At 39.4% G+C, this 22814-nt stretch overlaps 1 protein-coding gene across 2 annotated transcripts in view; it reads right to left on the bottom strand.

Moving 5' to 3' along the window:
* Window positions 1-4887: 4887 nt before the first annotated feature.
* Window positions 4888-22814, bottom strand: part of LOC102310481 (AT-rich interactive domain-containing protein 3B) — a 56090-nt gene continuing 38163 nt past the window's right edge. For both annotated transcript variants that reach the window (XM_014333561.2, XM_042218151.1), the window contains exons 5-9: window positions 14568-14751; window positions 12311-12570; window positions 9689-9961; window positions 8831-8923; window positions 4888-7676 (exon numbers count right to left, since the gene is read on the bottom strand). In XM_014333561.2, coding sequence (XP_014189047.1) covers window positions 7474-7676; window positions 8831-8923; window positions 9689-9961; window positions 12311-12570; window positions 14568-14751 — 1013 coding nt within the window. In that variant the 3' untranslated portion in view covers window positions 4888-7473. The remainder of the gene's footprint in view (window positions 7677-8830; window positions 8924-9688; window positions 9962-12310; window positions 12571-14567; window positions 14752-22814) is intronic.

The following is a 22814-nucleotide window of genomic DNA, read 5'->3' as shown; positions in this document are numbered from 1 at the left end:
TTTTTTTGATCAGTGGTTTTATTTTGCTTATTTTAAACTTGCACTTCGGTCGGCCTTGTTACCTTTAAATATGCCAACCTTAATGAAATTGACCACTGGGTGGATGGATGTGTGGGGCTGTTTGTAGATGGAGGTTGTGTAATACAGGGTTGTGTCTGTGCGTATGTGTGTGTTTTCATGCAAATCTTTCATAATCTATTCAGTATCAGTGAATTTCACTTTTGAACTTTGAGCTTTTGAACTGATCTGTACGTTTAAAAAAAACATACATAAGCAAATCTTATGTAGTGTATATAGTTTTTCCTTATAAGGATAATTCTTTTTTTATGCCGCAGCTTCCTTCCTTTTTTTATACCGAGTTTAGTTCGTCAAAACCTGACTAAATCTTTAAAAAGAGAATAGCTGCCACCATGAATCATTTCCATGTTTCAGTCTCAGAGGAACTATGATATTTACCTTCCTTAAAACATACCTGTATTGAAAAAGCACACACACACAGTTTATAAGTAATTAACTTTTATACCACAGGTTGCATACGAAAGTTGAATGTACATATTGTAATGCTACACACCAGTTATTGAATGTTCCGCCTGAGTGTTTTCAATGTCATCATTATGACACTGTGAAACTTAACGTGACATTCTGACTGGGAAAAAGTTACTCTAGAAAAAATGCCAGCCAATGAGAATACAATCATAGGGTAGTGAAGCCTGTTCTGCAGACACTGAATGGGGGTCCCGGTCACAGAAGGCTGGAACCTATCCCAGCTGTAAAACAGTGAGAGACGGGGTGCACCCTGGACAGGTTTTCAGTCTGTTGCAGTAATGGCAATCATAATAAACAAAGTGACTGTAAAATATTATCATTATACCATATTATTCTACCTTGTACAACGTGGTGTTGTTCATTCTGTTCCATGTTTTAGATTTCACAAGCTCTATTTAGCAGCTGGACATTGATTGGAGACTGAAGTGCTAATTTTAAATTAGGACCAAAAAAGATCAGTTCCCTCTACTTCCTGATTTCTAGCCAGTGGGTGCTGTGTGAATGTGTTTATAGTGGTGTGTGTGTGTTTTCTGACTTGCAAAGTGGCAGCAATTTTGTACATATTCAAAATATATATATTTTTTACAAGCCTTCCTGGTAGGTATAGTCTTTTTCTTTCAACAGCCTTGCCACGTGCTAGGTTAATCCCTTTTTTGTGTTGTATTGTTGTTGTTGTTGTTTTTAAATATATATATATTGCTTGTTGTTTTAGCTGCACCCACGCTAATATTGTTCTGTGTGAAAAAGACAAATAAAACAGCTGTCCAGACAGCAAATTTTGTGGTCACACTGGTCCTTCTGTGGGTGCAAAGGTGCAGGGGGCCACATTTGTGTTGTGCTCTGTTTTCCCCTACCATGCTGTAACAGTGAGCATCATGATATATTTAAAACTAGAGATGGAGACAAAGTCATTAGGACCGTAATCAGTAAAATCAACAGAGCTGTGGACTCCTTCGTTCGTCACCCCTTTGTTCTGGGCATTACTAATAATTAAGGGGGTTTTTTTTTCTGCTTTTCAGCCCTGAAAAATATGTTCATACGTTTCTGTATAGTGGTGTGAAAAAGTGTTTCCCTCCTTCCTGATTTTCTTGTATGTTTTTGTCACACAAATATACAAAAGTTTACGCAAGTTAAGATGAAATGCAGTTTCTAAATGAAAGTGTTTATTATTAAGGGTAAGGACATGAAATTTCAAACCTACATGGCTCTTTGTGAAAAAGTGGTTGCTTCCTAAATCTAATAACTGGTTGGGCCACCCTTAGCAGCAACAGCTGCAATCAAGTGTTTGTGATTACTGGCAATGAGTCTTTTACAGCACTGTGGAAGAACTTTAGGCCACTCATCTTTGCAGAACTGTTATAATCCAGCCACAATAGAGGGTTTTAAAGTGTGAACTGCCTATTTAAGGTCATGCCACAGCATCTCAATCGGCTTCAGGTCAGGACTTCGACTAGGCCATTTCAAGTAATGACATGGGGATCTGAAATGTGACAAACATGCAAAAAAAAAAGTGGCAATCACTTTTCACATCTCCATATGTATGCACCATTGACTATTTATATCAGTCTATGACACATACTATAAGGTGTAAGTCGAGCACAGATCAAAGTGCTACTTTTGAAGGGCTGAATAAATTGACTCAGGAAGAGTTTAAGAACTTCAAGACTGGAGACACAGTTTGGGGGCAGACTGGAGAGGGCAGACTGCCCCCAAACTGTGGATCTGATAGTGCAGCATCATCCCCAACATGCTGTGTACATCACCATAGAGATTTTAAGGGGCCATCAACAGGAACGATCTGCCTGAGCATCTGTCAGTTATTAACATGAGAGCTCTGATATAACCGGGTCCTCCTTCATTGCGGCTCCACCTACATAACGTCACCTTCTCAGCTCCCACAGCTCCACGTTCATCAACTCAAAATACAAATTCATGTTTGCTTGTTAATGATCAATAAACTTGTTTTGTGTTTTTTTTAAGTCTATGAAACACACTGGGCTAATGGAAATATAAGAATTGTTACTGCTTGTATTACATTATTTCCTGAACACAATGTTCCTGGAACTTGCTGGTTTGTAAGTGGTGTGGCTTCATAGTCCCTTGAGAAACCAATAACAACTCACACTGCTAAACCAAAGATTTCAGTCTTGAGACATAGTACTGTGCAAAAACCTTGAGCCACCTCGCATTTATTTCTATTTTGCTAGTCAAAAGAGGAAATACAATAGGTGCAGCTATTTATTTAAATGTGTGAGCATATATGAAAATACAATATATAAGACATAAAACAGAGTGTGTAGAATTCTATATTTGATATTACTACATACATTAATTCTTCCAAATAGTCTGAACTCTCTCAAGCAAGCCTTTGTATAATTTGTTTAAGTTGTCTTCAGAAATGTTCTCCAGGCTTCTCGAAGGACATTCAACACTCGTCTTTGGAGGCCTGCTGACTTTTATTCCATTTGCTGTCAAGATCACACAGTGCCTGAATAATAGTGAGGCAAAAGCCTGCTTTTACTTTTACATCCTTACTGCCACTGGCTGAAATGCAGGCCCAAGCCATGACACGGCCTCCAATGTGTTTTACAGTTCAAATCAAAAATTTAACATTTGCATATTCTTGATTCCACATGACCTGCTGTCTTTCAAAATCTTGAAGATCACCTAAGAAAACAAGAACAACAAAGAAGACACCCTAGCCATTTAGTGAAGCAAAGTATAAAGAAACAAAGGGTGACTCAACACTTTTGCACAACACTGTACTTCTTGGTATTGGTATTGAAATGACTGAACCTAATAAGGACTGTTTACGAAGAGAAAGTTAGCTTTACTGGAAATTAACTTGAAGGATTGTAAAAATGCTTTTCAATATTTAAGCTTCAAGGCAAAAATGTACAATAAGCCCCCCCAAGAGTGTTGATTGCATGTTAGTGTGTTCCTATATGGTGATCTCAGATGAAAAAGGGGGAAAGAAAGCAACTAACCAACACACAGGGACATAGGATATAAAGTAAAACTTTATCATGACATACAAGTTAAAAGCCCTGAGAACCATATCTTTATATTAACTGATATGAACAAAACTGAATGTGTGAAAACCACTTTAGAAAAGTGCTCCTCATAAATACAATCAGCACAAACCAGTTTTTACAAGCATTCATGTTTTGTCCTATTTTTTGTTTGCTTTAATCAAAGAGAAAACTATAATATCAGTAATATCATTATTATCATGTCCATAATAATAATAACAGTACAAAAATATGCACAAACCCCACAGTTGAATTAATATACGGAGCATTGTACAAGCCAAAAACAACATAAAATTGATAAATGAGGTATTCAATAACCACTTGCATATGCACCTGTTTGTACACAGATCAGGTTAGTTTTTAAACAATTTAAAATTGAACTGACTCCAAAATCAAAAGGTTCCGCATACTTTCAACTTCACAGCTTCCTGAGTAACGAGACCTTGCCATAATGCAGTTATTGACGACAAAAAGAAAAAGAAAAGAGACACCAAATCCAAAGTAGCATTCTGCGAAGTGACCGCAGCTTCTATCAGCATTTATCCCTCAATGCAGCTTCAACATCGTATGCAACACTGAATGCAGCTCCCTGCCCTGAGGTAATGTGGTATGAAGAAGTGGAGGGGGGGGGGGCGCACACACTCACTCACACTCCACACATGGATGCAGGTATACAGGCACAACACATTATACATAATGCACCTATCCATACAAGTGGCAAGTGACAGGAGCCTTGAAAGACAGTGACCAGAGTGGTTGCCGGGTTGAAGCAAACACTGAGGAAGAAAAGTGACCCTTTACTCAGTCTATGAGGAACCACCAAAAATGCCCTTCAACCTCGGAACAAACCGGAACTGTACGAGTATATAGCAGAAAAATGTGGATAAACCATATCTACTTAAATATTTCTTAAAAGTCATTTTTCACCTCCTCATTCAGCATTAAAAAAAAAAATTCACCAGTGGCGCCACCTGCAGTGCCTTTAATGTTATTACTTACTCAATATACTGCACCTGCTTGCACACACACACACAAACACACTAATGTACAAAGGCAGTGAAGCTACATCATCAAACAGTCATTGCTTAGAATGAGCACAAGAAACAGAAAGAATGGACTTGGAAAACAGAAAATATTTTAGTGGCAGCCTAAATAATGCAGATTGTTACTAAAAGCAAGGTCCACCAGGAAAAGGGAAAAAACAAATAAATATCAAAACTCACTTGATAACACAAAACTGAGGGATAACTTGTGTCTAAGGTCGCTTTAAAAAAAAAGAAAAAAAAAGGGGGGGGGGGGGGGGGGGGGGGGGGGGGGCACAAAGGATTAAGCTGAAGAGAAAAACTTTCATAGGGAAGCCTGCATGGACCGCATCTCACCAGCAACTACTTTTAAGGCAGCATCTATACTCCTCACCATTTATAAAATACAGTTATGTGTCATACAAGGTTGCGAAGGCTATACTGACAGACTAACAACGCAGTTCTCAAAGGTTCTTAAACCCTGACCTGCGATCTGCACTGCAAAACCTGACACATAATTGCTAAAATACAATCTAAGAAAAGCAACAAGGCTGCCCACCTCAGACCACACTAGGCGTAAAAAGGTCTAAACAGTTAAAATGCCTTACATTCAACACAAGTAAAGCTAGAAAGTGTTGTTCTTTTGTGGGGTTTCAATGCTTTTAAAAAAATCTTTAAAGGGAGAAAAGCATCCTACAATAACATGTTCATCATAATCAAGCTGTGCCTGGGGTAAATTGATAAAAGAAAATGCGGGCTACTGTCCACATTGACTGTGAGGGACTGCATAAACAGGTTAAACAAACTATTCAAATGCAACTGTTAATGAGGCCACTGTATCCGGCCTTCAGTTTTAAATAATGAAATCTGTTAAAAGGGTCGAATATGCCCACCTGTACAAGTCATGTAATTGGGTTTTCAGTCTTTACAGTTTTAAATGCACTTTCCACTAACTAATTGTGAAAAAAAACTCACAGTCAGTTTGAAAGAGTCTGAAAGAGACACCTTTTGCCGTCCAACACAGACCTGCTTGCTATGCATCAGCATCCTGTTAGCAGGATTGTACAAAGTGTTCATAAGGACTGACTGTGCTAGTCTTTGGTATGTAGCTGTGCAATAACCAGAGGATGGAGGTGTAAAAAAAAAACAAACACTGGTCACATGATTGTTCAAATGCATATCATGATTTTGCCATTGTCACAAAAAAGATGCAATTTCAACATACACAGTCAAACTTAAGGTTGTTTTCTTACCCCTATGGAAACACCATTGGTTTTTTTGTTTTGTTTTGTTTTTTTAAGAAAGAAAATTAACATGTCAATGAAAAAATAACTTGTCTGTTCCTCTCTGCTGAAAAAGCACCTCAGATATATCATTCTTCTCAGACAACCTGATGAACCTAAAAAAGGGAAAAAAAACCCCCAAAAAACAAAGAAGAAGCAAGCATGAAACACGTTCTACAAGTAAATACAGGAGAAATATATCAAGCCCATCCCACTTCTTTGTCCCCAAAAACCACCAGCAGTGTGACAGCACGTCCATAACAGTTTCAGTTCACGTAGGATTCGGGGCGTCAAGTCTCGATGGCTTCACAGCCTTTTGAGGTATGTAGTGTTACTCTCCTTTTCAGAGAGTCTGATGAGGTATTTTTGAAACAGTCACATAGGCTTGTGCATTCTTCACGTATTAATCCTCTTTTTTTTGTGTCTTTTTAAACTGACAGTGATTCCTTGCAGTTGTCACATTGCTTTTCCTGAGAGAGACGCCGCCCCCCCTCCCCAAAGCAGAGAGGCCAATGTGTGGTCAGAGATGACGATGCCACCCAACTCGACATTCAGCTCTGTGGCTGCAGCTGGAGGAAGGATGCACACAAAAAAATAAAAATAGGGGAACAACAAACTCAAATCTGGTCTGCAGGAGCTAGGAATGCCTCAGTATTACCTCTCTGTACCGCTATGGGTGAAACACAAATCGCAAGCTCTAACGGGCCTGTTACTGTTAACCCAACTTTGTGTGCGCACGTGGAGCTGAAACTACTTAAACTTTAGCTTTGCAACCTTCCTAATGGACTTCTCAAGAGCTCAACTGAGGGCAGCTGAAAGGATGAAATGAGGTATTTAATCTGCTGATCTACAGTATCAGATCATCACCAGTTTGACGCCACAGCACGTTGAAGACACCTGAGCAGCCCCAGTTGGAGGCCCATCACTGTGAGGGGGGGTGCTCTGTACACAGGTTTCCACTGGTGACAGTTACCCAACTTCCCCTGATTGCAACTAGGTCAAAAAGAATATAAAAATAAAGTTGATTCAGGTTAAATATACTACAGCTCCTGAGGTAAAGACACCACTGCAGGTTATTTGATTTGAGGTATGTAAAAGGAGGAGAAAAAAAAAAAAAAAAAAAAACCAAAAAAAAAAAAATCATTCTAAAACACAAAATCAAAAAAGACAACAAAATGGCAACAAACAAACAAAATGTTCTAAGATAAAACTTTTCAAGTTCGGTTGTGACTACACCTGTCAGTGGGTTTTGGCTGAGCTGATTGTGTTTAGCATGTCGATTAGGATTAACAAGTATATATATGTGATGTGTGTCTGTGCATGATGTGGTTGTAGTGTTGTGTTCCTGTGTGTATGTGCGTGCATGTGTGTGTATGTGTGTGTGTTAGATCAAAATAAAATGCATAGCAATTTATTTTGGATATATCATTAAATTTTCAGGCTCTGTGTTCATGATTGGACAGCCAAGACAGGTTGATGAGGTATTTGTTGTGCAACAGTTTCTTTTCGGTTTCTTATTGTACTGTATATTCATGCTGGGCCTCCTGCAGGAGCAGAGGCCTGGGGAGAAGGTACAAAGGGCAGCCTGAGTTAGGGTGACCCGGTGGGGGTCGGCTCAGCCGAGCCGGGACCCTTGGAGGAGGAGGAGGATGCGGGGCTGAGGCTCTGGGCTTGAGGTGCGGAAAAACCAAAGCTTGCGCTGGTTCCAGCAGGGGAGGCTGAAACAGCAGTAGCAGTAGCAGCAGACACAGATGGCCCCGGGGCCCCACCAGACTTCTGGGCGAACAGGGTTCCTAAAGAAAAAGGAGAAATGTCATTAGTTAAAAATGAACATTGATGCTTGAATCCTTCCAGAGGTTAAGCAAAATAAATTTACCTAATCCCACCCTCGTATCTACTCCAGTTAATTCCAGTGTACCCCAAGGCTCTGTCCTGGGTCCTTTACTTTTTTATCATCCATCTCCTACCCCTAGGTAATATTTTTAGGAAGCATAACATCCAGTTTCACTGCTACGCAGATGACACCCAGCTCTACCTATCCTCCAAACCCACAGCTACTCTCCCACCCACATCCATTTCTGACTGTTTAAGTGAAATCAAGCTCTGGTTTACTCACAACTTTCTTAAACTTAATGGCAATAAAACAGAATTCATTTTAACAGGCACCAGATCAAAACTGACTACAGTTCCAACCAGTCTTTCGTTATCCATTGATAACTCTGGTGTCACACCCTCCCCTCAGGTTAAGAGTCTTGGTGTCATCCTCGATAGCACTTTGTCCTTCACAGAACATATAAATAATATCACTCGGTCTTCCTACTTTCATCTCCGTAATATTAACCGTCTTCGTCCCTCACTCACACCACACAGTACCGCCATACTTGTCAATGCTCTTGTCACATCACGTCTGTAATTCTCTTCTCTATGGTTTACCTCATAAATCCCTCCATAAACTGCAGTTGGTTCAAAATACAGCTGCTCGTATTATTTCCAGAACTAGATCCACTGAACATATAACACCTGCTCTTAAACAGCTCCATTGGCTCCCAATTCACCTCCGTGTCAATTTCAAGATCCTGTTCCTCACTTTCAAAGCACTTCATAACCTTACTCCTCCATATCTATCCGATCTTCTCCATACATACTCACCCCTTTGTACACTCCGCTCTTCTTCAGCTTCCCTTCTGTCAGTTCCACCTGCTCGCCTGACTACCATGGGACTCAGAGCCTTTAGTTGTTCTGCCCCGAGACTTTGGATGCACTTCCACTTGCTCTACGGACCACACACTGTCTCACCACTTTTAAATCACTACTCAAAACCCACCTGTTTAGAATTGCATACACCTGATCTGTCATATTGTTTATGTGTTACTGTAAGGTGACCTTGAGGGTCTGAAAGGCGCCTATAAATAAAATGTATTATTATTATTATTATTATTATACACACCTGAGTAGATTGTGCCATTGACCTCTACTGAGACAGTAATGCTGGAATTTCCATTGGTTGAGATACTCAGAGACATGTCTTGCTGCTTCTCTTCTGAAAAACATAAATAAGAGTGGAGAGATTATTTTTGTGTATTTTCTTTCTTGATAATTTCACCATTAATACATAATATGTATTTAGTCAGTTTCATGACCCTTGACCCATGACAGTTTATGCTAAACTACACAACTAATGTGCATGATGGCAGAATTATTTCCATGGTCAAGAAAAACAACTTAACAACATCTAACCAAGGGAAGAGCACTGTCAGCTATTCCTGAAATACATGAAATTATTCAAATAATTACAGAATAGAATGTATGCAGATTTCTGCAAAGTCGTGCTGCAGCTTAAAACATATTAACTGATGGGCTTTGGTAAATCGGTTGCAGCTACATGCTCTGCAACGGAAAACACATTTGTTTTTGGCAGAAGAGTTAGCCTGGTAGGTTTGATGAGAACAAGAAACGAGCTCAGGTTTCCCCACAGAAAGAAAAAATTTAAGCAGTGAAAAGATGTTAACAATATCTTACACTTAAAGATTTTTTTCTGTTGGCTAATGCATGCTTTGCTACCAATCCCATGTACAGCAATAGGTTTGGGTCCATGATAGCAGCATGCTCTTTAGAGATATCCAGACTTTGGAGAATATTGGTGGATATTCCCCACAAACATTCACCAAAGTTTACAGATGTCTCAAAACACACTAAAACTGTGATTCCATGATATGATACCTCTAACTTCAATAGAAAAACAAACACTGTATTTCATTTCCAGGGTTTTTTTAGACATAATCTCAACAAACTTCTCAACACTGACCTCTGGTAGGCATAGCAGGGGCTCCCAGACGCAGGTTCATAGGCATTTGGGAAGCCATGGCCAGTAGATTGTGTTGGAAAGCCTGCTGCATCAGGCGCTGCTGCTCTTCTGCCAGGCGGGCCATCTTCCTCTCTGGCCCCTCTCCACCACCAGTCTCCAGCTTTTCTCTAAGCTGCTCCAGTGTGGCTGCCCTGGCCAAGCCAGCAACCTGCTGCTGACCCAGAGCCAGCGCCATGGAAGGTCTTGCAGCCATAATCGGTGGGGTCAGATCATCTGGAGGAAAAATTGAAGTTTAGTCTGAATAAGTCAAAAGGAGTGATTCGTGACTCTGTGTAACTTGAAAACTGAAATGCATGAATCTATCAAGGTGAATGTGAAAGGTTATCAGTCCTACCTAATGGGAGCTATAATAGTAAAGCCCACACCTTGATTGGACAAGTGGGTATATGTACTATCCATAGTACTATACTAAACCCAGTACTTAAGGGTTTTTTTCTACTATAGAAAAGCTGATATGAAGGACCTCAATGTTTTTGCTCAGCCAAATGATTCCAATTTTGTATTTAGGCAACATACATCAGAATGGATGAAAAAACAAAAGTGTGAGGTCTGTGTGTTGGCAAAACAAAACAAAACAAAAATATGTACGGTATATGGTTTCTTGCTCTCAGACAAAAGGTAAGCTGGCAACTGGAACTACAAATTTTAATGAAATGATCACAAATGATTATTATGTTTCAAGAAAGGCTTATGTGAGTGCTGTGTGAAAGAGCCTCAAATTCTGCAAGACACCAGAGTTTAGACAAGCCCCAGATGTATCTGTCAAGAAGATCCACAATTTCTAAGTGAAGTAGGGAGACATCTGGTTTTAGGTTACATGTGTCATTTCCTTTTCTGTGGCAGTGAAGATAGTACGCAACATCTGAGTAACTGTTATACTGAAATGTCTCCTATTCACAGCCGAATTATAGTAACCCAATCACCCCTATCGGCATGCGTTTCACAGTGGCTACAAGCAGGCAGCATTAGTTCACACAATGGGACACTTGAACTACAACATATACAGGTTACCCAGGACTGAACTTTTCTAAAGAGAGGCGCTGGTAACACAACACAAATACTCCGGTAACTTGGTGTTTCACCAGCAAAAACAAATATATACAACAGCCAGAAACTTGTAGGCCCCGACTACGCTTACTCCACAAATGGAGTTGTGTTGATAAAACATGTTTATTCTTTTTATGTGTGCAAGTTAAAGTTATCCACATAAGTTTGCATTATTTCTAAAACATGTTATTTTGTGAAGATTAAAGACTTTGGACTATAAGTACAGGGGTACTACAAGGGTTATTCTCTATAAAATTAAATTAAATTAAATTAAAAAAAAAAACACAGGGAAACAACCTTAAAATAACACCACCACTTCCCAGAAACGCAACCTCTAATAAACCATGGAAAACTCAGTATAGGTTACGGTTATATTTTACTAGTATGTATATCTATCTCCAAAAAAGTTGCATTTTGTGAGAAAAATGTTTAGCTGAACAGCAGAAAAACCAGACTGAATGTCAGATTTTTGCAGAAGACAAGCAAAATTTGTGTCTGAAACTTTATGCTGGACTCCTTTACATTTTTTAACAAATACATTTGGCTGTGTTTTGGTTCAGATTGTAATGAAAGCAGTATAAGTACAAAAAAAGAGAAACAAAGAAGAAACTGCAAGCCTTCTACATGTCTCTAAAACTTTTTGATTAAACTGATCTTTAGCCATCTGATTTAATTTCTGTTGTTATAAATATTTTTTAACGCACTGATTTATAACAAAGTAGAACTGGTTTGTAGCTACATCCAATATATGAGTCAAAATCCTTTTTTTTTTTTTTAAATTAAAGCACAGATTCTGCTGGGGTTCACAACTGAGTCACACACCAACAAAGTTAAAGTAACTTCAGAAAAGATAGCAGTGTAATGACAGTTATCAACCAGATCCCAACTATGTGGACTAAAGGCAAAGTTCACAAAGTGTCCCCAACTATGTTATTAAGCCGTAATAAAGGTGAGGGCCTCGATAGCCTGAGGCAGAATTGGTTCCACCCAGATAACTGGGTGTACTCCATACATATACAAAGACATGAACACTAAAAATGCACAAACACACAGGGACACACACGGAAGCAGACACTCACATTCACATGGATATTTGACAAAAACAGACCACAATGCTACGAAGTGTCAGGCACCATATGTAGGGAAAAGTCCTCATCAAATTACTAAAACCAGAGCCTTTCCTGTAGCTAATGTTTTATTTTATGGTTTATCAATTGTTTTCACAGGTGTAGTTTTTCAAAACTGCAACAGAGGGCAGCATTTCTCTACAATCTCTTTCAAGGTCTTAACAAGCAGCACCCAGCTATAGTAACCAGTATGAAGTTTCTGATATGAACATTTACTTAGTTCATTGTGGCCTTAATTGATCCAAAGGACCTTTAGACTAACACACAGTATATACATCTGAGAGCTGCCAAATAGGCAACAGAAAGTAAACCCCACTTCTATTTATTAACCAAAGGGCATAGATCAGATTCTGGTGTTTTCTTTAACCTCAAGCTTTCAAACACGTACCTTTCTTCAAAGAGGGTCCCGGTGAGGCCTGAAGGCCATTGATAGCTACTGAGGCCCCCGCTCCCAGACTGGAAAGGTGCATCTTTGGGGGTGAGAGGATGTGGGGAGCAGTGCTGGGAGAAGGAGAAAAGCGGAAGAGGCTGCTGCTGTAGGACGGACGGCGACCCTCACGTCGGTTACTATCGATGGCAGCCTGAAGCTCGCCTGGGGAGCTGAGGCCTTTCCTCTCACACTCATACGGGTACAGGTATTTCATGTACCTTAAGGAAAACGCAAAGCACAGCAACACGTGAGATCACGACAGAAAGATTTGCACAGAAAATATCAGAAATAATATTGTAATATTTGACTACATCAAAACATTACAGCTGAAACATAATATTAAATGAGAGAATCTGTTAGCATGTACAGCAGTGGCATCAGCACCCTTTTTTATGAATATGTAAGAAAAGAAAACATTTTTCTCCTTCTTCCAATATGAAACTGAATATGTCTCATTAATAGCCTGTCAATAGTCTAACATTTTGGTTCTTCAAAAACTGTCCAGTGCTATTTGACTTAAGGTGAACCTATTCTGGTAATTTATTCCTAGCTACTGTTGGGCTCTTCTACAGTAGGCTCCCACCATTTACAGTTTAAAATAGTCCTTATTTTCTAAAGCAAGTTGTGTTAGTTCCATTTCCCTTAACTTCAAGACGACTTTTTTTTTCCCCCTCTGACTGGCTGCAAACAAATATTTGCACAGCAAATGGGCGGGGCTTCTCAGACCACAGTTAGAGATGAACACCTGAGATGAACCTATTAACAATTTTCTCACACAGAGAGCTAAGACTAGGCAAAAAAAAATTATTACAAAGATTACTTGCACATATGCTAACACACTCTGTCCATTTTTTTTAAGATGAGCATCCAGCACTCTATTAATGTGACAGAACATAAAAAAAAAGCACACATGGGGAAATTTAAAGCTGCAGTACATAGATTGGATTCTGCTTCAAGCAATACATGTGCACCGAGAGATGCACTGTTTATCCGAATGTGTATATAGCTCAGTGTATTTGTTCAGATAGTAGAGATAACTGTTTTATTTCACTGCGACTTTTTGTTTTTTGTCTGTACTTTAGTTTAGAACAAAAAACAGACTGCTTTGAATAAAGACCTAACCTTTTATCTCCAGCAGTGCTGTCACAATGATTCTGTCAAATCCTTTGTGCACGTTCACACATTAAAAACCATTTGCAACTTTATTTCTCTAATATTTGATCCTTACAACAGACATTAGGTTGCATATTTATAAATCAAGCCACTTCAGTAAAATGAAAGTAACCTCCTTTCTTAAATGTATGAATTTATATAGAATTTACTGCTTTAAAGCTTTGCTCAAAACATGTTTGGTGCACTTTGCATGACATCACAGCAGCACTGCAAGTATGCAGAGTCACAGCTCTGCAATGTTTTCCATGCCATAAATGAGCACACTATACACATTATGCGTGCTTACTGCATAATGGTGGGATAGAAGTACCAAGGATCAATAAGAAGCACGAGCAGCAGCATCCATTAGACAGAGCTAGCCGACCAATGCTACACAACAGTCCAGCAACATTAAAAATACATCAAGGCTCATTAGGGATATGTACTGCTGGACAAGATAGAGGTGTTACCTCTGCTAAAGGGTTCCCATCCAGAGAGCGATATAGTTTTAGTCAGGGTTCGACATTATAAGCTGTCAATCAAACCCCACCTTAGTCACTGTGAACTCTGACCAAATTCACATCATTAAATCGATGGAAATCAATCATGTGTGACGTAATGCACTGAGGGGCTCGGGGTAAAGAGAAAAGTTTGGCCAGTGGAGAAAACTTGTGTGTGTGTATAAATACACAGGTATGGGTTCTAATGAATGACATTCATACTCATTCCAACACACAAATCCAAACACTCCTAACAACATGTCTACTTAGAAGCTGCAGCCAGAGCGGATCCTTGCATGTGCGTGCAGGAGGCGTGTTTCCGTATGTATACTAGGAAGTAAAACTAGCTGTCACAACAATTCTCTAGACAGCTGGAATTATTAAAATAAAAGACATAGTGAGAAGGACAACTGGAAAAGATGGCTGAAATGCTCCCGAAATGAACATATTTAGTGCCTGAAGAAGCTTTTGGCTTCCACACGGTGAGGAAAGCTGCTGAAATTCTTTAATCGGTTCCAGCACCTTTAATTAGTTAGCTTTGTGTCACAAATGCAAAGACCTACTGTGTCCGCAGAGTAAAAGCAGCACTGGTGATGGAGGTAGGCAGGTTGAGTCCCTTTGTGATTTCTCTCCAGATCTTCTTATTGATAACCTCGACGAGGCCTCCCTTTTCTGTCACCAGCTTGTACAGCATGTACAGATCTAGGACCTGCTTGGCCATGATTGGAATACGATTGACTGGGGTTCCTACGGAAGACAGGAAAAGAAAACAAATATGGCTCAGTTAATTATAAACAATGTCTTACAAAGGATGTCTTTGGTTCAAAGTGCATTTATGTCTGACATGGATAAAGTTTTTAATACTCAGACATTGAACCTTAACGCTGAGAATGGGCTCTTTCTGACCAAATACTGACACACAATGGAGTTCCCTCTAAAATGAAATACTTTTACCAATAGTCATCTTTACTTTGGAAAAAAAAAATCAAATAAAAAAATAAGGCGGGAGCAAGGTGGAACAATCCTAATCAGCCGTTTCAAGTTTTTTGTTTTTAATGCAGTGAACAACCACTTTGACTGCCACGTCAATTCAAAGCAAGGCAGAGCAGCAACAATAACAGAAGCAGCAGAGAGAATCAACATACTGGCTGTGTTGCTATTTAAGCACAGTGCATGGCTAAAGTTAATGACCAGAAACCTTTCCTCTGCTATGTTAAAAAAATGGCAGTTGTTTCCAGTTTAATTAGTCACAGTGAGCCCAGCCAGCAGTTTTTCTTTTTCCAGGGCCACTCAGAAGTACTCGTGAACTCCCACGAGCACAACCCTTAGAGTGGTCTGTGGTTGGAACATGCAAAAAGGTGTAAATGTTAATACAATGGAAAAGGACCTGTGTTTAACACTCGAATTTCTGCTGAAATATCTTGACTTGTAGAGACACTAGAGGAGAAAGTCCTGAAGGAATATCTTAATAGCAAAGAGTCACACAAAGAGTCAAACAAATGTGAGATAGGGGAATCATATGAGTCAATCATGTTGCTACATTGATGCAATTACACAGTTGAGTTCCATGACAGATAGAAATGTGTGTTGGCAGGCATATCTACTTTTTATTGTGGTAAAGTTTTAAAGTGTCCTCACCGTTTTTCTTTCTGGTAATCAGATCGCAAATAAACATGTGAGCGTTTGTTCAGAGCTCTGGTAGGTTGAGTGAGGCTGATTAGGCCAGCAGTCTGGATTGAGCCAGAAATAAAAGCTGTATTGTGATGAAACACTGAGCATGTGTACTATAAATATAACCTGTGCGAAAACATGCTTAAGCTCATTTTGGGCCAACAACACTAAACTTTAAGCATTTTTATCAGCCTTACATACACATACAGTTTCTGAGTGACATTTGAAGTAAAAGTTATGACTCTTAATTAATTAATTAAAACAGGCACTTTGTCTTGCCAACACAAATCGGCCTAGAGGCAAGAATGACTTTAATTTGAAGTTTTTACAGTGAAAATTGGATTCTGCTTCAAAATATCAGTCAATGGTGAAGCACCCAATATACTTTTGTGACCTCTACATATTGTTAAGGGTTGTTAGGATACTGGTTAGACATGGGTGGCAAGGGCTACTTCCTGTGAAATTTGCCTTGAAAACACATTAGCCCAGTTAAGCAATTTAGCTTGACCTGGAAAGGGGGATTCACAAACAACACAAAGCAAAGCTGCTCTAGACTTTTGATACAGATGCATTAATCTTGTCAACAGCTTATCTGCAGCGAAGCTTGCTGGGAGCTTGAGGGGCGGATACGGTGGGTGGATGAAGAGGGAGGGGTAGTGGGCGGTTCCTGTACGAAACAGAATCAAAAAGTGCAATGTGCAACCGTGTAAGCATGAGGCAGGAGGAGGGGACTGAAGGATCGTGACAACCTGCTAATCCACGGGCAGCGGTGGGTAGGGTGTGGGGGCTCATGGATAGGCTGGTATAATGAAGCTTATTTAGAGGATTGCACGGAGTAAATCCACACCCCTCTGCGTTACTGCTGCCAGGCCCAGCACAGGGGAATTGTACAGATTTGTCTTCACAGTTAATGCCAGTCAATCCGCCAGCCCCTCCACAGGCTGCTCTTAACCTGGAATTGGACTCATTAATGACTCTGTGAAATAGCAGTGTGATCAGGCCATGAAGATTAGCCCCGATTCATTTTCCTAAGTTAGCAACATGTCTTTAAGCCATGTGCAAAGGTCCTAGGTGAACACATGGACCTTTGGAGTGGGGAGATCAAGACACCATGATGGCACTAGCAAAGCACTATGACCTTTTAGGTGTCTTAATGTTAGTGGTCAAGGAAATCTTTTACTACTACTGTATCCACTGAAAATCAATCGTCTCTAACCTGTTACACAAAAGTCACTTTTAACAAATCTTTCTCTAAACGGGCTTTGGAAGTACAGGCTAACTTCAGTGTTACTTTTTCATTATTCTGTGCACTAATTAAGCCTGAAGGCTTTTGGATCCTGCTGCTAAGGGTTAAGCATTTAAGGACAGTCCAGAAAGCTGGTAGGTACGATAACACATAAAAAGCAGAAAACACCTAAAAGAATACCACACACGCGCGCACGCGCACACACACACACACACACACACACACACACCACCGTACCTGTAAAATGAAGTAAATTAAAAAGTTCACCTTTATCCATATAAATAAATAACACAGTCGATGGTGACATCTAATGTAGTATTTATAGCTGATGGATTTTTTTTAGTTTGTTAAAGCTGCACAAAATTGTTGTGGGAAAAGGGGATCCTATCTTCACAGCCAATTAATGGAAAATCAAGAGTGAGCTTGTCAAGATGCTAGTTTCTTTTATAGATTATTTGAGTTTGAGTCCTGTGGTAAGAGAGAGAAGATGAGTCATAGAAAGGAACAAGAATTTGTTTAAGGTTTCTGTTTAAGACCAGGTGTGCATTTCCACTAGATTTAGCAAAACATTAAATTAACCATAATCCTAATGAACAAAACTCCTACCTCACTTTTTCTTTTGAGGGATATATTTAGAGGGAAGTATTTATATATATTATATATATTTATTTATATTAATGTGCCATATTTACAGCCCATTTGTTTGCACCAGACTAGCTGGACACTAAAAGCTTCACCAAAGTATCGAAGGATGAATAAGTGAATTAGAATTGGGACATTTTTATTTTGGTTACACAATTGTTGTGCCACTATCTCTGATCATTTGAGTATCAAAATAAGTAAATAAAACGGCAATTAAAATTCTGCTAAAATGATGAAATATGTGCAATAAGGAAGGAAAGAATTGGAGTAATAATAGTGTGGATTAGTTGCTGTGGATTCGAGGGGAGTAAGGTGGAAAGAGCAACACCAAATTTTAATTTATATTGTTGCTGTTTTTGTTTTTTTTAAACAGATTTGGATAAATTGCTCATTCACCCCAATAAATGAATGAATAAAATTTTCTAGAATGATTTAAAACGCTCAGTTTTGTTTTCATTTTGGCATGCAGCTTTTTCTTTGGCGCTAATTTCTGGGTGAAGGTGCCAGCTTCTATCAAAGTTTGACTTCAAAGCTTGACTGATAGTGAAATTGTATATATATTAAAAAACACAACATCAACACAAAGCAAAAACCAGCAAAACAGCTGCCATTGGCCAATTGACATGTTCAAATGAACCAGTTGAAGAATGGAGAGCTTCTACTAAATTTTCTACTAACAAGCAATGCATCAAAAGGACCAGCAGCACTACGCTGTGACCATCATTCTTTGATGCAGTGCTGGACATCAATCCTACATTAAACAATTAATACAACTAAGGGGGTCAGAGATCAGCCAGGGGTTATTGATGTGTGAATTAAACTGCAGGTCAGCAGGAAGCCATGTTTTCATACAGGCCAGGCTGTGAACAATGACAGCACAACAAATGAGACAACAACGCTGGCCCCATAGTGACAGGCCAGCAGCTGGTTAGGATTTTTATTCACGCCAACACCTCTGTCATCATTTGCTGTACAATAAAGTCAAAACAAGACTTTATTAATTACATACAATTTTAGAACATAACCCATAAAGCCAAAAAGTTAACAATTTCAGACAGAAGAAAACAAACACAAATATTCATTTATACATCTTCAGTGGACCAGATGTGGTTTTAAAAAACAAAAAAAAAAAAGGATTAATTATTCCATGTGTGACATCAGTCACGTTTCACATTTCAACATTGCTCAGCCACGGGTGAAAGCAGTGGGAAAACACCTTTAATAATACTGTAATTGAGCAAAAATCACATTAGCAAGGCTTGGGCAGTTAGCCAGACACAGTTCCCTCATTTGCGAAAACCAGCATGTCACCAGCCTTTGGTGTTCAACATCTGCTCCCTTTCCAACCCTGGAGACATTTAGCTCTAACAGGCTTAATTAGACCAGGCCCAAACATCTCTTTTGATCACAGTGGCACTCTGCCTCGCATGCACTCTGCTCTGGTGGAATACCTGTTCCCACTTCAACCTCAATGCTTAATTTCCACTAGAGAAGACTAGAGACTTTATGATTACCAACACAACCAACACAAGACCATCTCTTCCTCAAGCAGACAGCTATTGGGCGTTTCATCTCTCTGTAAAGACCTGATTTGTCCATTGGTCTGCTCTGAGTCTATCTGTAATTGGCTGCAGGCCTCACCTCCCATCATCCTTTGCCCCGGACTGATTTTTCCCCAGGGACACGGCCATCAGAAGCCTAGTGATTAATGGCACCAGAGGTCAGAGGTCGCTCTGGTGGGAAGTGCCGTGGCTGAGGGCCCCCGAACCACTACCCAACTCTTTCCTCCAACTTCCACCAAGAACACAAGAGCCACAGGGCTAGCCTTCAAACAACTCGACTTCAGACGATAACGGATGCAGATTATAAGGACAAAAAATGCAAGAGGAATGTATTCGTGGAACAATATTTTTAGGAGTAAAAACAAATCATTATTCTTATATTTTATAATTAAGATGCTTTCCCGTAATGATTCAAGTGCGTTAAACTATGAAATATAAACTCCTCATCTAAAAAACTCACAATAACACAGTATCATATGAAATAAAGAAAACAGTATCTAAAAATCATTTCAGAGGCTTGTGATCACTTCATAAGGAAATACGGCAGAAATAAACCAGATAAAGAAAAATGTATTATAATTATTGCTTAGAGAGAGAATAAAATGCATGACTTTGTATCTAAATGACCAAAAAAAAGGAACAAGTTCATTTTATCTGACCTCTGACCTATTTTTAGCAGGAAACAGCTGTTCACATTACAGGGTCTGTATAATAAATCAGTTGTGTGCCCCTGACGCCAGTAGTGGTAAATTAAATATTGCTGACTTCACTTGATGGGCATTTCTTTAAATAATTAAGTGACAGCCTGACAGCCTTACAGCGGACAACACACAGGAAATGAATTTTTTACTAAATGAACATTGACTGGTGTGAGGTTTCACTGTCATCTACAGTGAAGAAAGACAGGGAAAAGAGGAGGGAGAGAATTAAACACCACATCACATCATCTCATCGTTTTTGGTTTCTTTACCTCTTCCGATCAATTTAGAAATTCCTCGCAGGGATGATTAGATTTTTTTATTTTTAATATGACCTTAATATCTTGAAATTCCCCTTTGGAGGGAAGAAAGGAAGGATGTAAGGAAGGAGAAAAGGAAGGGGGAGGTGTGGTAGCTAGCCAGCTGGAGAAAGACTGGATTACTGGATTCTTACTGCAGTAAGAAAGGTGTCAGCCAGCACAAACAGCCCCTGGCCTTGTAGCAGTGTCTGAACCCTTTTAGAGTGCCGCTGACCAAGACCTTTCTCCTCTTCCTCCTCGCTACCTCAAACACCACGTCTACACAGCAGATCAGACTAAACCAAAGTTATCTCTTGTTTCTTTTAACTTATGTTTCCTCATCTCAATTTAAGTACATTCACTGTTAGTTAAACAATAATACCAGAATATTTATTTCCTTGAGACTGCTCCGGTCTTACTGATGATATTTTATACTCTGAAGTGCTGAGATGAAGTTTTTATAAATCCCTAATGTGCTGCTTCTGATGTTTTCTGTGCATGTATATTAGATACTACTCTCAATAGAAAGAAATCCTTGTTCCCATCCATCTTGAAGGAATTTTGTCTGATGACATTGCATCTAAATACAGAAAAATATGTTTTCATTTTTAGAGAATACCAACACAGACCAGCCCAAACCCTTCATTAACCTGGGGCAGGGAGACACTGACAAGGGAGATAAGTGTCTGGGCTCCACATGCTGGGAGTTTACTTTATGTAGGCAGCCCCTGGCTGTTTAGTTTATGTTCATACTTCAGGCTAGAATATTGTCAGGACCCTGGTGTTCACCGGGGCATGTTTGTTTTATTTTTAATGCACGGCCAGGGACATAAAAGGTAAAAAAGCCTTGAGTGCATGGAATTTGCTATCTTTAGTCCAGACAGAGCCAAGCCTCACACGACGGACCAATTCATATCAAGTGTTAAGATATGTAGTGCCCTCCACCTAAGGGAAGTTAAATGTAACATTACACTATAGATGCATTGCTATTCTAAGCATGAAGCTAAAGCTGCAGCTGGCAGAGTCACATAAAGAGAGAGAGAGTCATCTAATAAAGTCTATATAATATAAGTCAGTCAATATACTCCTGTATCTCTGGCTGCAGAGGTTTCATTACTTTCATGTCAATAAAATGCAATTAATGTGAGGTGACAGGCAGACAAAGGAAAAAAAGAAAAGACAGGAAAAGCCAAGAAATGACTTATCTTCTGTCAACTGTATTTGACCGCTGCTGTGATAAGGAACACAAAAACCAAGAAAAACAAAGGCTTTCTATTGCTCTGTGAGGTTGAAGTCAAAATAAAGGACGCCACGTAGAATGAATTACACTGGAACAAGTTAAGCCACATCCATCCATCTACAGAGATAATGTGTGACAACATTATCAAGCCCGGCCACTGCATGATGTCACTATACCAACAACAGCACAGTAAAGAGATTAACCAATGTAAGGACTACATAAGGCACCATTATCAGCTTACAGACTTACACAAATAATAACATTTTCTCATATGATGAATTTAACATGTCCCTTTGTTGATGAAAAATTAAATAAAAGGTTAATAAATTCCTTTTTTTTTTTTAATTCAAAAGCCAGCAGATCCTCTCTCTTCCTTCATCCAGGTTTTCCTTTTACCTCAATAAAAAGAACAATACTTAAGGGGAAAAAGGCAAACACTCAGTGATGGATAATTCACTTGAAGCTATATTTGCTTAGAAAACAGGGAGAGGAGCTTCTTAGTAAGAATTATTACAGTGAGCAGGCAGCCAGTATATTAAAGGAGCTGTCTTCTGTGCACTGTCAACTGCTCTGGGATCGTGTAAAACATCGCAAAGCTGGCAAGTCTCCAGACAAAAGTCAGAAGCTGTAAATCTCAAAGGCTGCTGTTCACACACTGCGAAGTCTGTCAAGAATACACACAATGACACTATTAGAAACTGAATTTGACAATTTTTCAAGTGCAGAAATCTCTGCAATGATAAAGTGGACAAGATTTTATATGGTGTTTTAAGTATTGGTGGATTGACCTCCTTAATCTTTTGACAGCTCTGTCAGTAAAGTATCTCAGAGGTGAGATGGATAGATGTACAGAAAGAAAGACAAAAAGAAAAGAAACATGACTCCTTCTCTGTGGGTCATGAAGATGGGTCACCTGTTGAAATAGAGGGGGAAGGGGATTGAAAAGGTTGGATGGCGCGAAAAGTGAGACGGCCTCTCCATTTGTAACTCAAGTCCCCTCGATTCCCAGAGACCAGGCAGATCAACTGACCAGACCCCAATCAACACCGGAGCCATCAGAGAGATGGATGAGTGGACGGGTGGATGGATGGATAAAAGTGGTGGTTGGGGTGTCTTATGCTGCAGGGTTATTCAAAGTCACTGGTATTTTTAAAATGTCTTGTACATCAGAAAGAGAGAAGGGAAACATACATTCAGCACATTTATCCCAGTCCAGAGAGAGAATATTTTGCTTGTTGATAAGTATATCAAGGGAAAACCTATTTATATAAAATGGGAAACGTTGTAGGACCATGTGTAGTATTTCTGCTTCCTTCAAAGTAAGCCCAAAGCAGTAAAGGAAAAACTCCTTCAAGGTTTAAAATAATAAGATTAGGCTATATTAAATTTAGACAAAGGTTAGGTATATATTTAAAGTCACTGATTGATCGCGACATCCTGACAGATGCTTGC

Source organism: Haplochromis burtoni, unplaced genomic scaffold (assembly GCF_018398535.1).
Source record: "Haplochromis burtoni strain Fernald_Lab_line unplaced genomic scaffold, NCSU_Asbu1 Contig_2, whole genome shotgun sequence".
Taxonomy (NCBI): domain Eukaryota; kingdom Metazoa; phylum Chordata; class Actinopteri; order Cichliformes; family Cichlidae; genus Haplochromis; species Haplochromis burtoni.
This window is presented reverse-complemented; position numbering and strand designations above follow the sequence as displayed.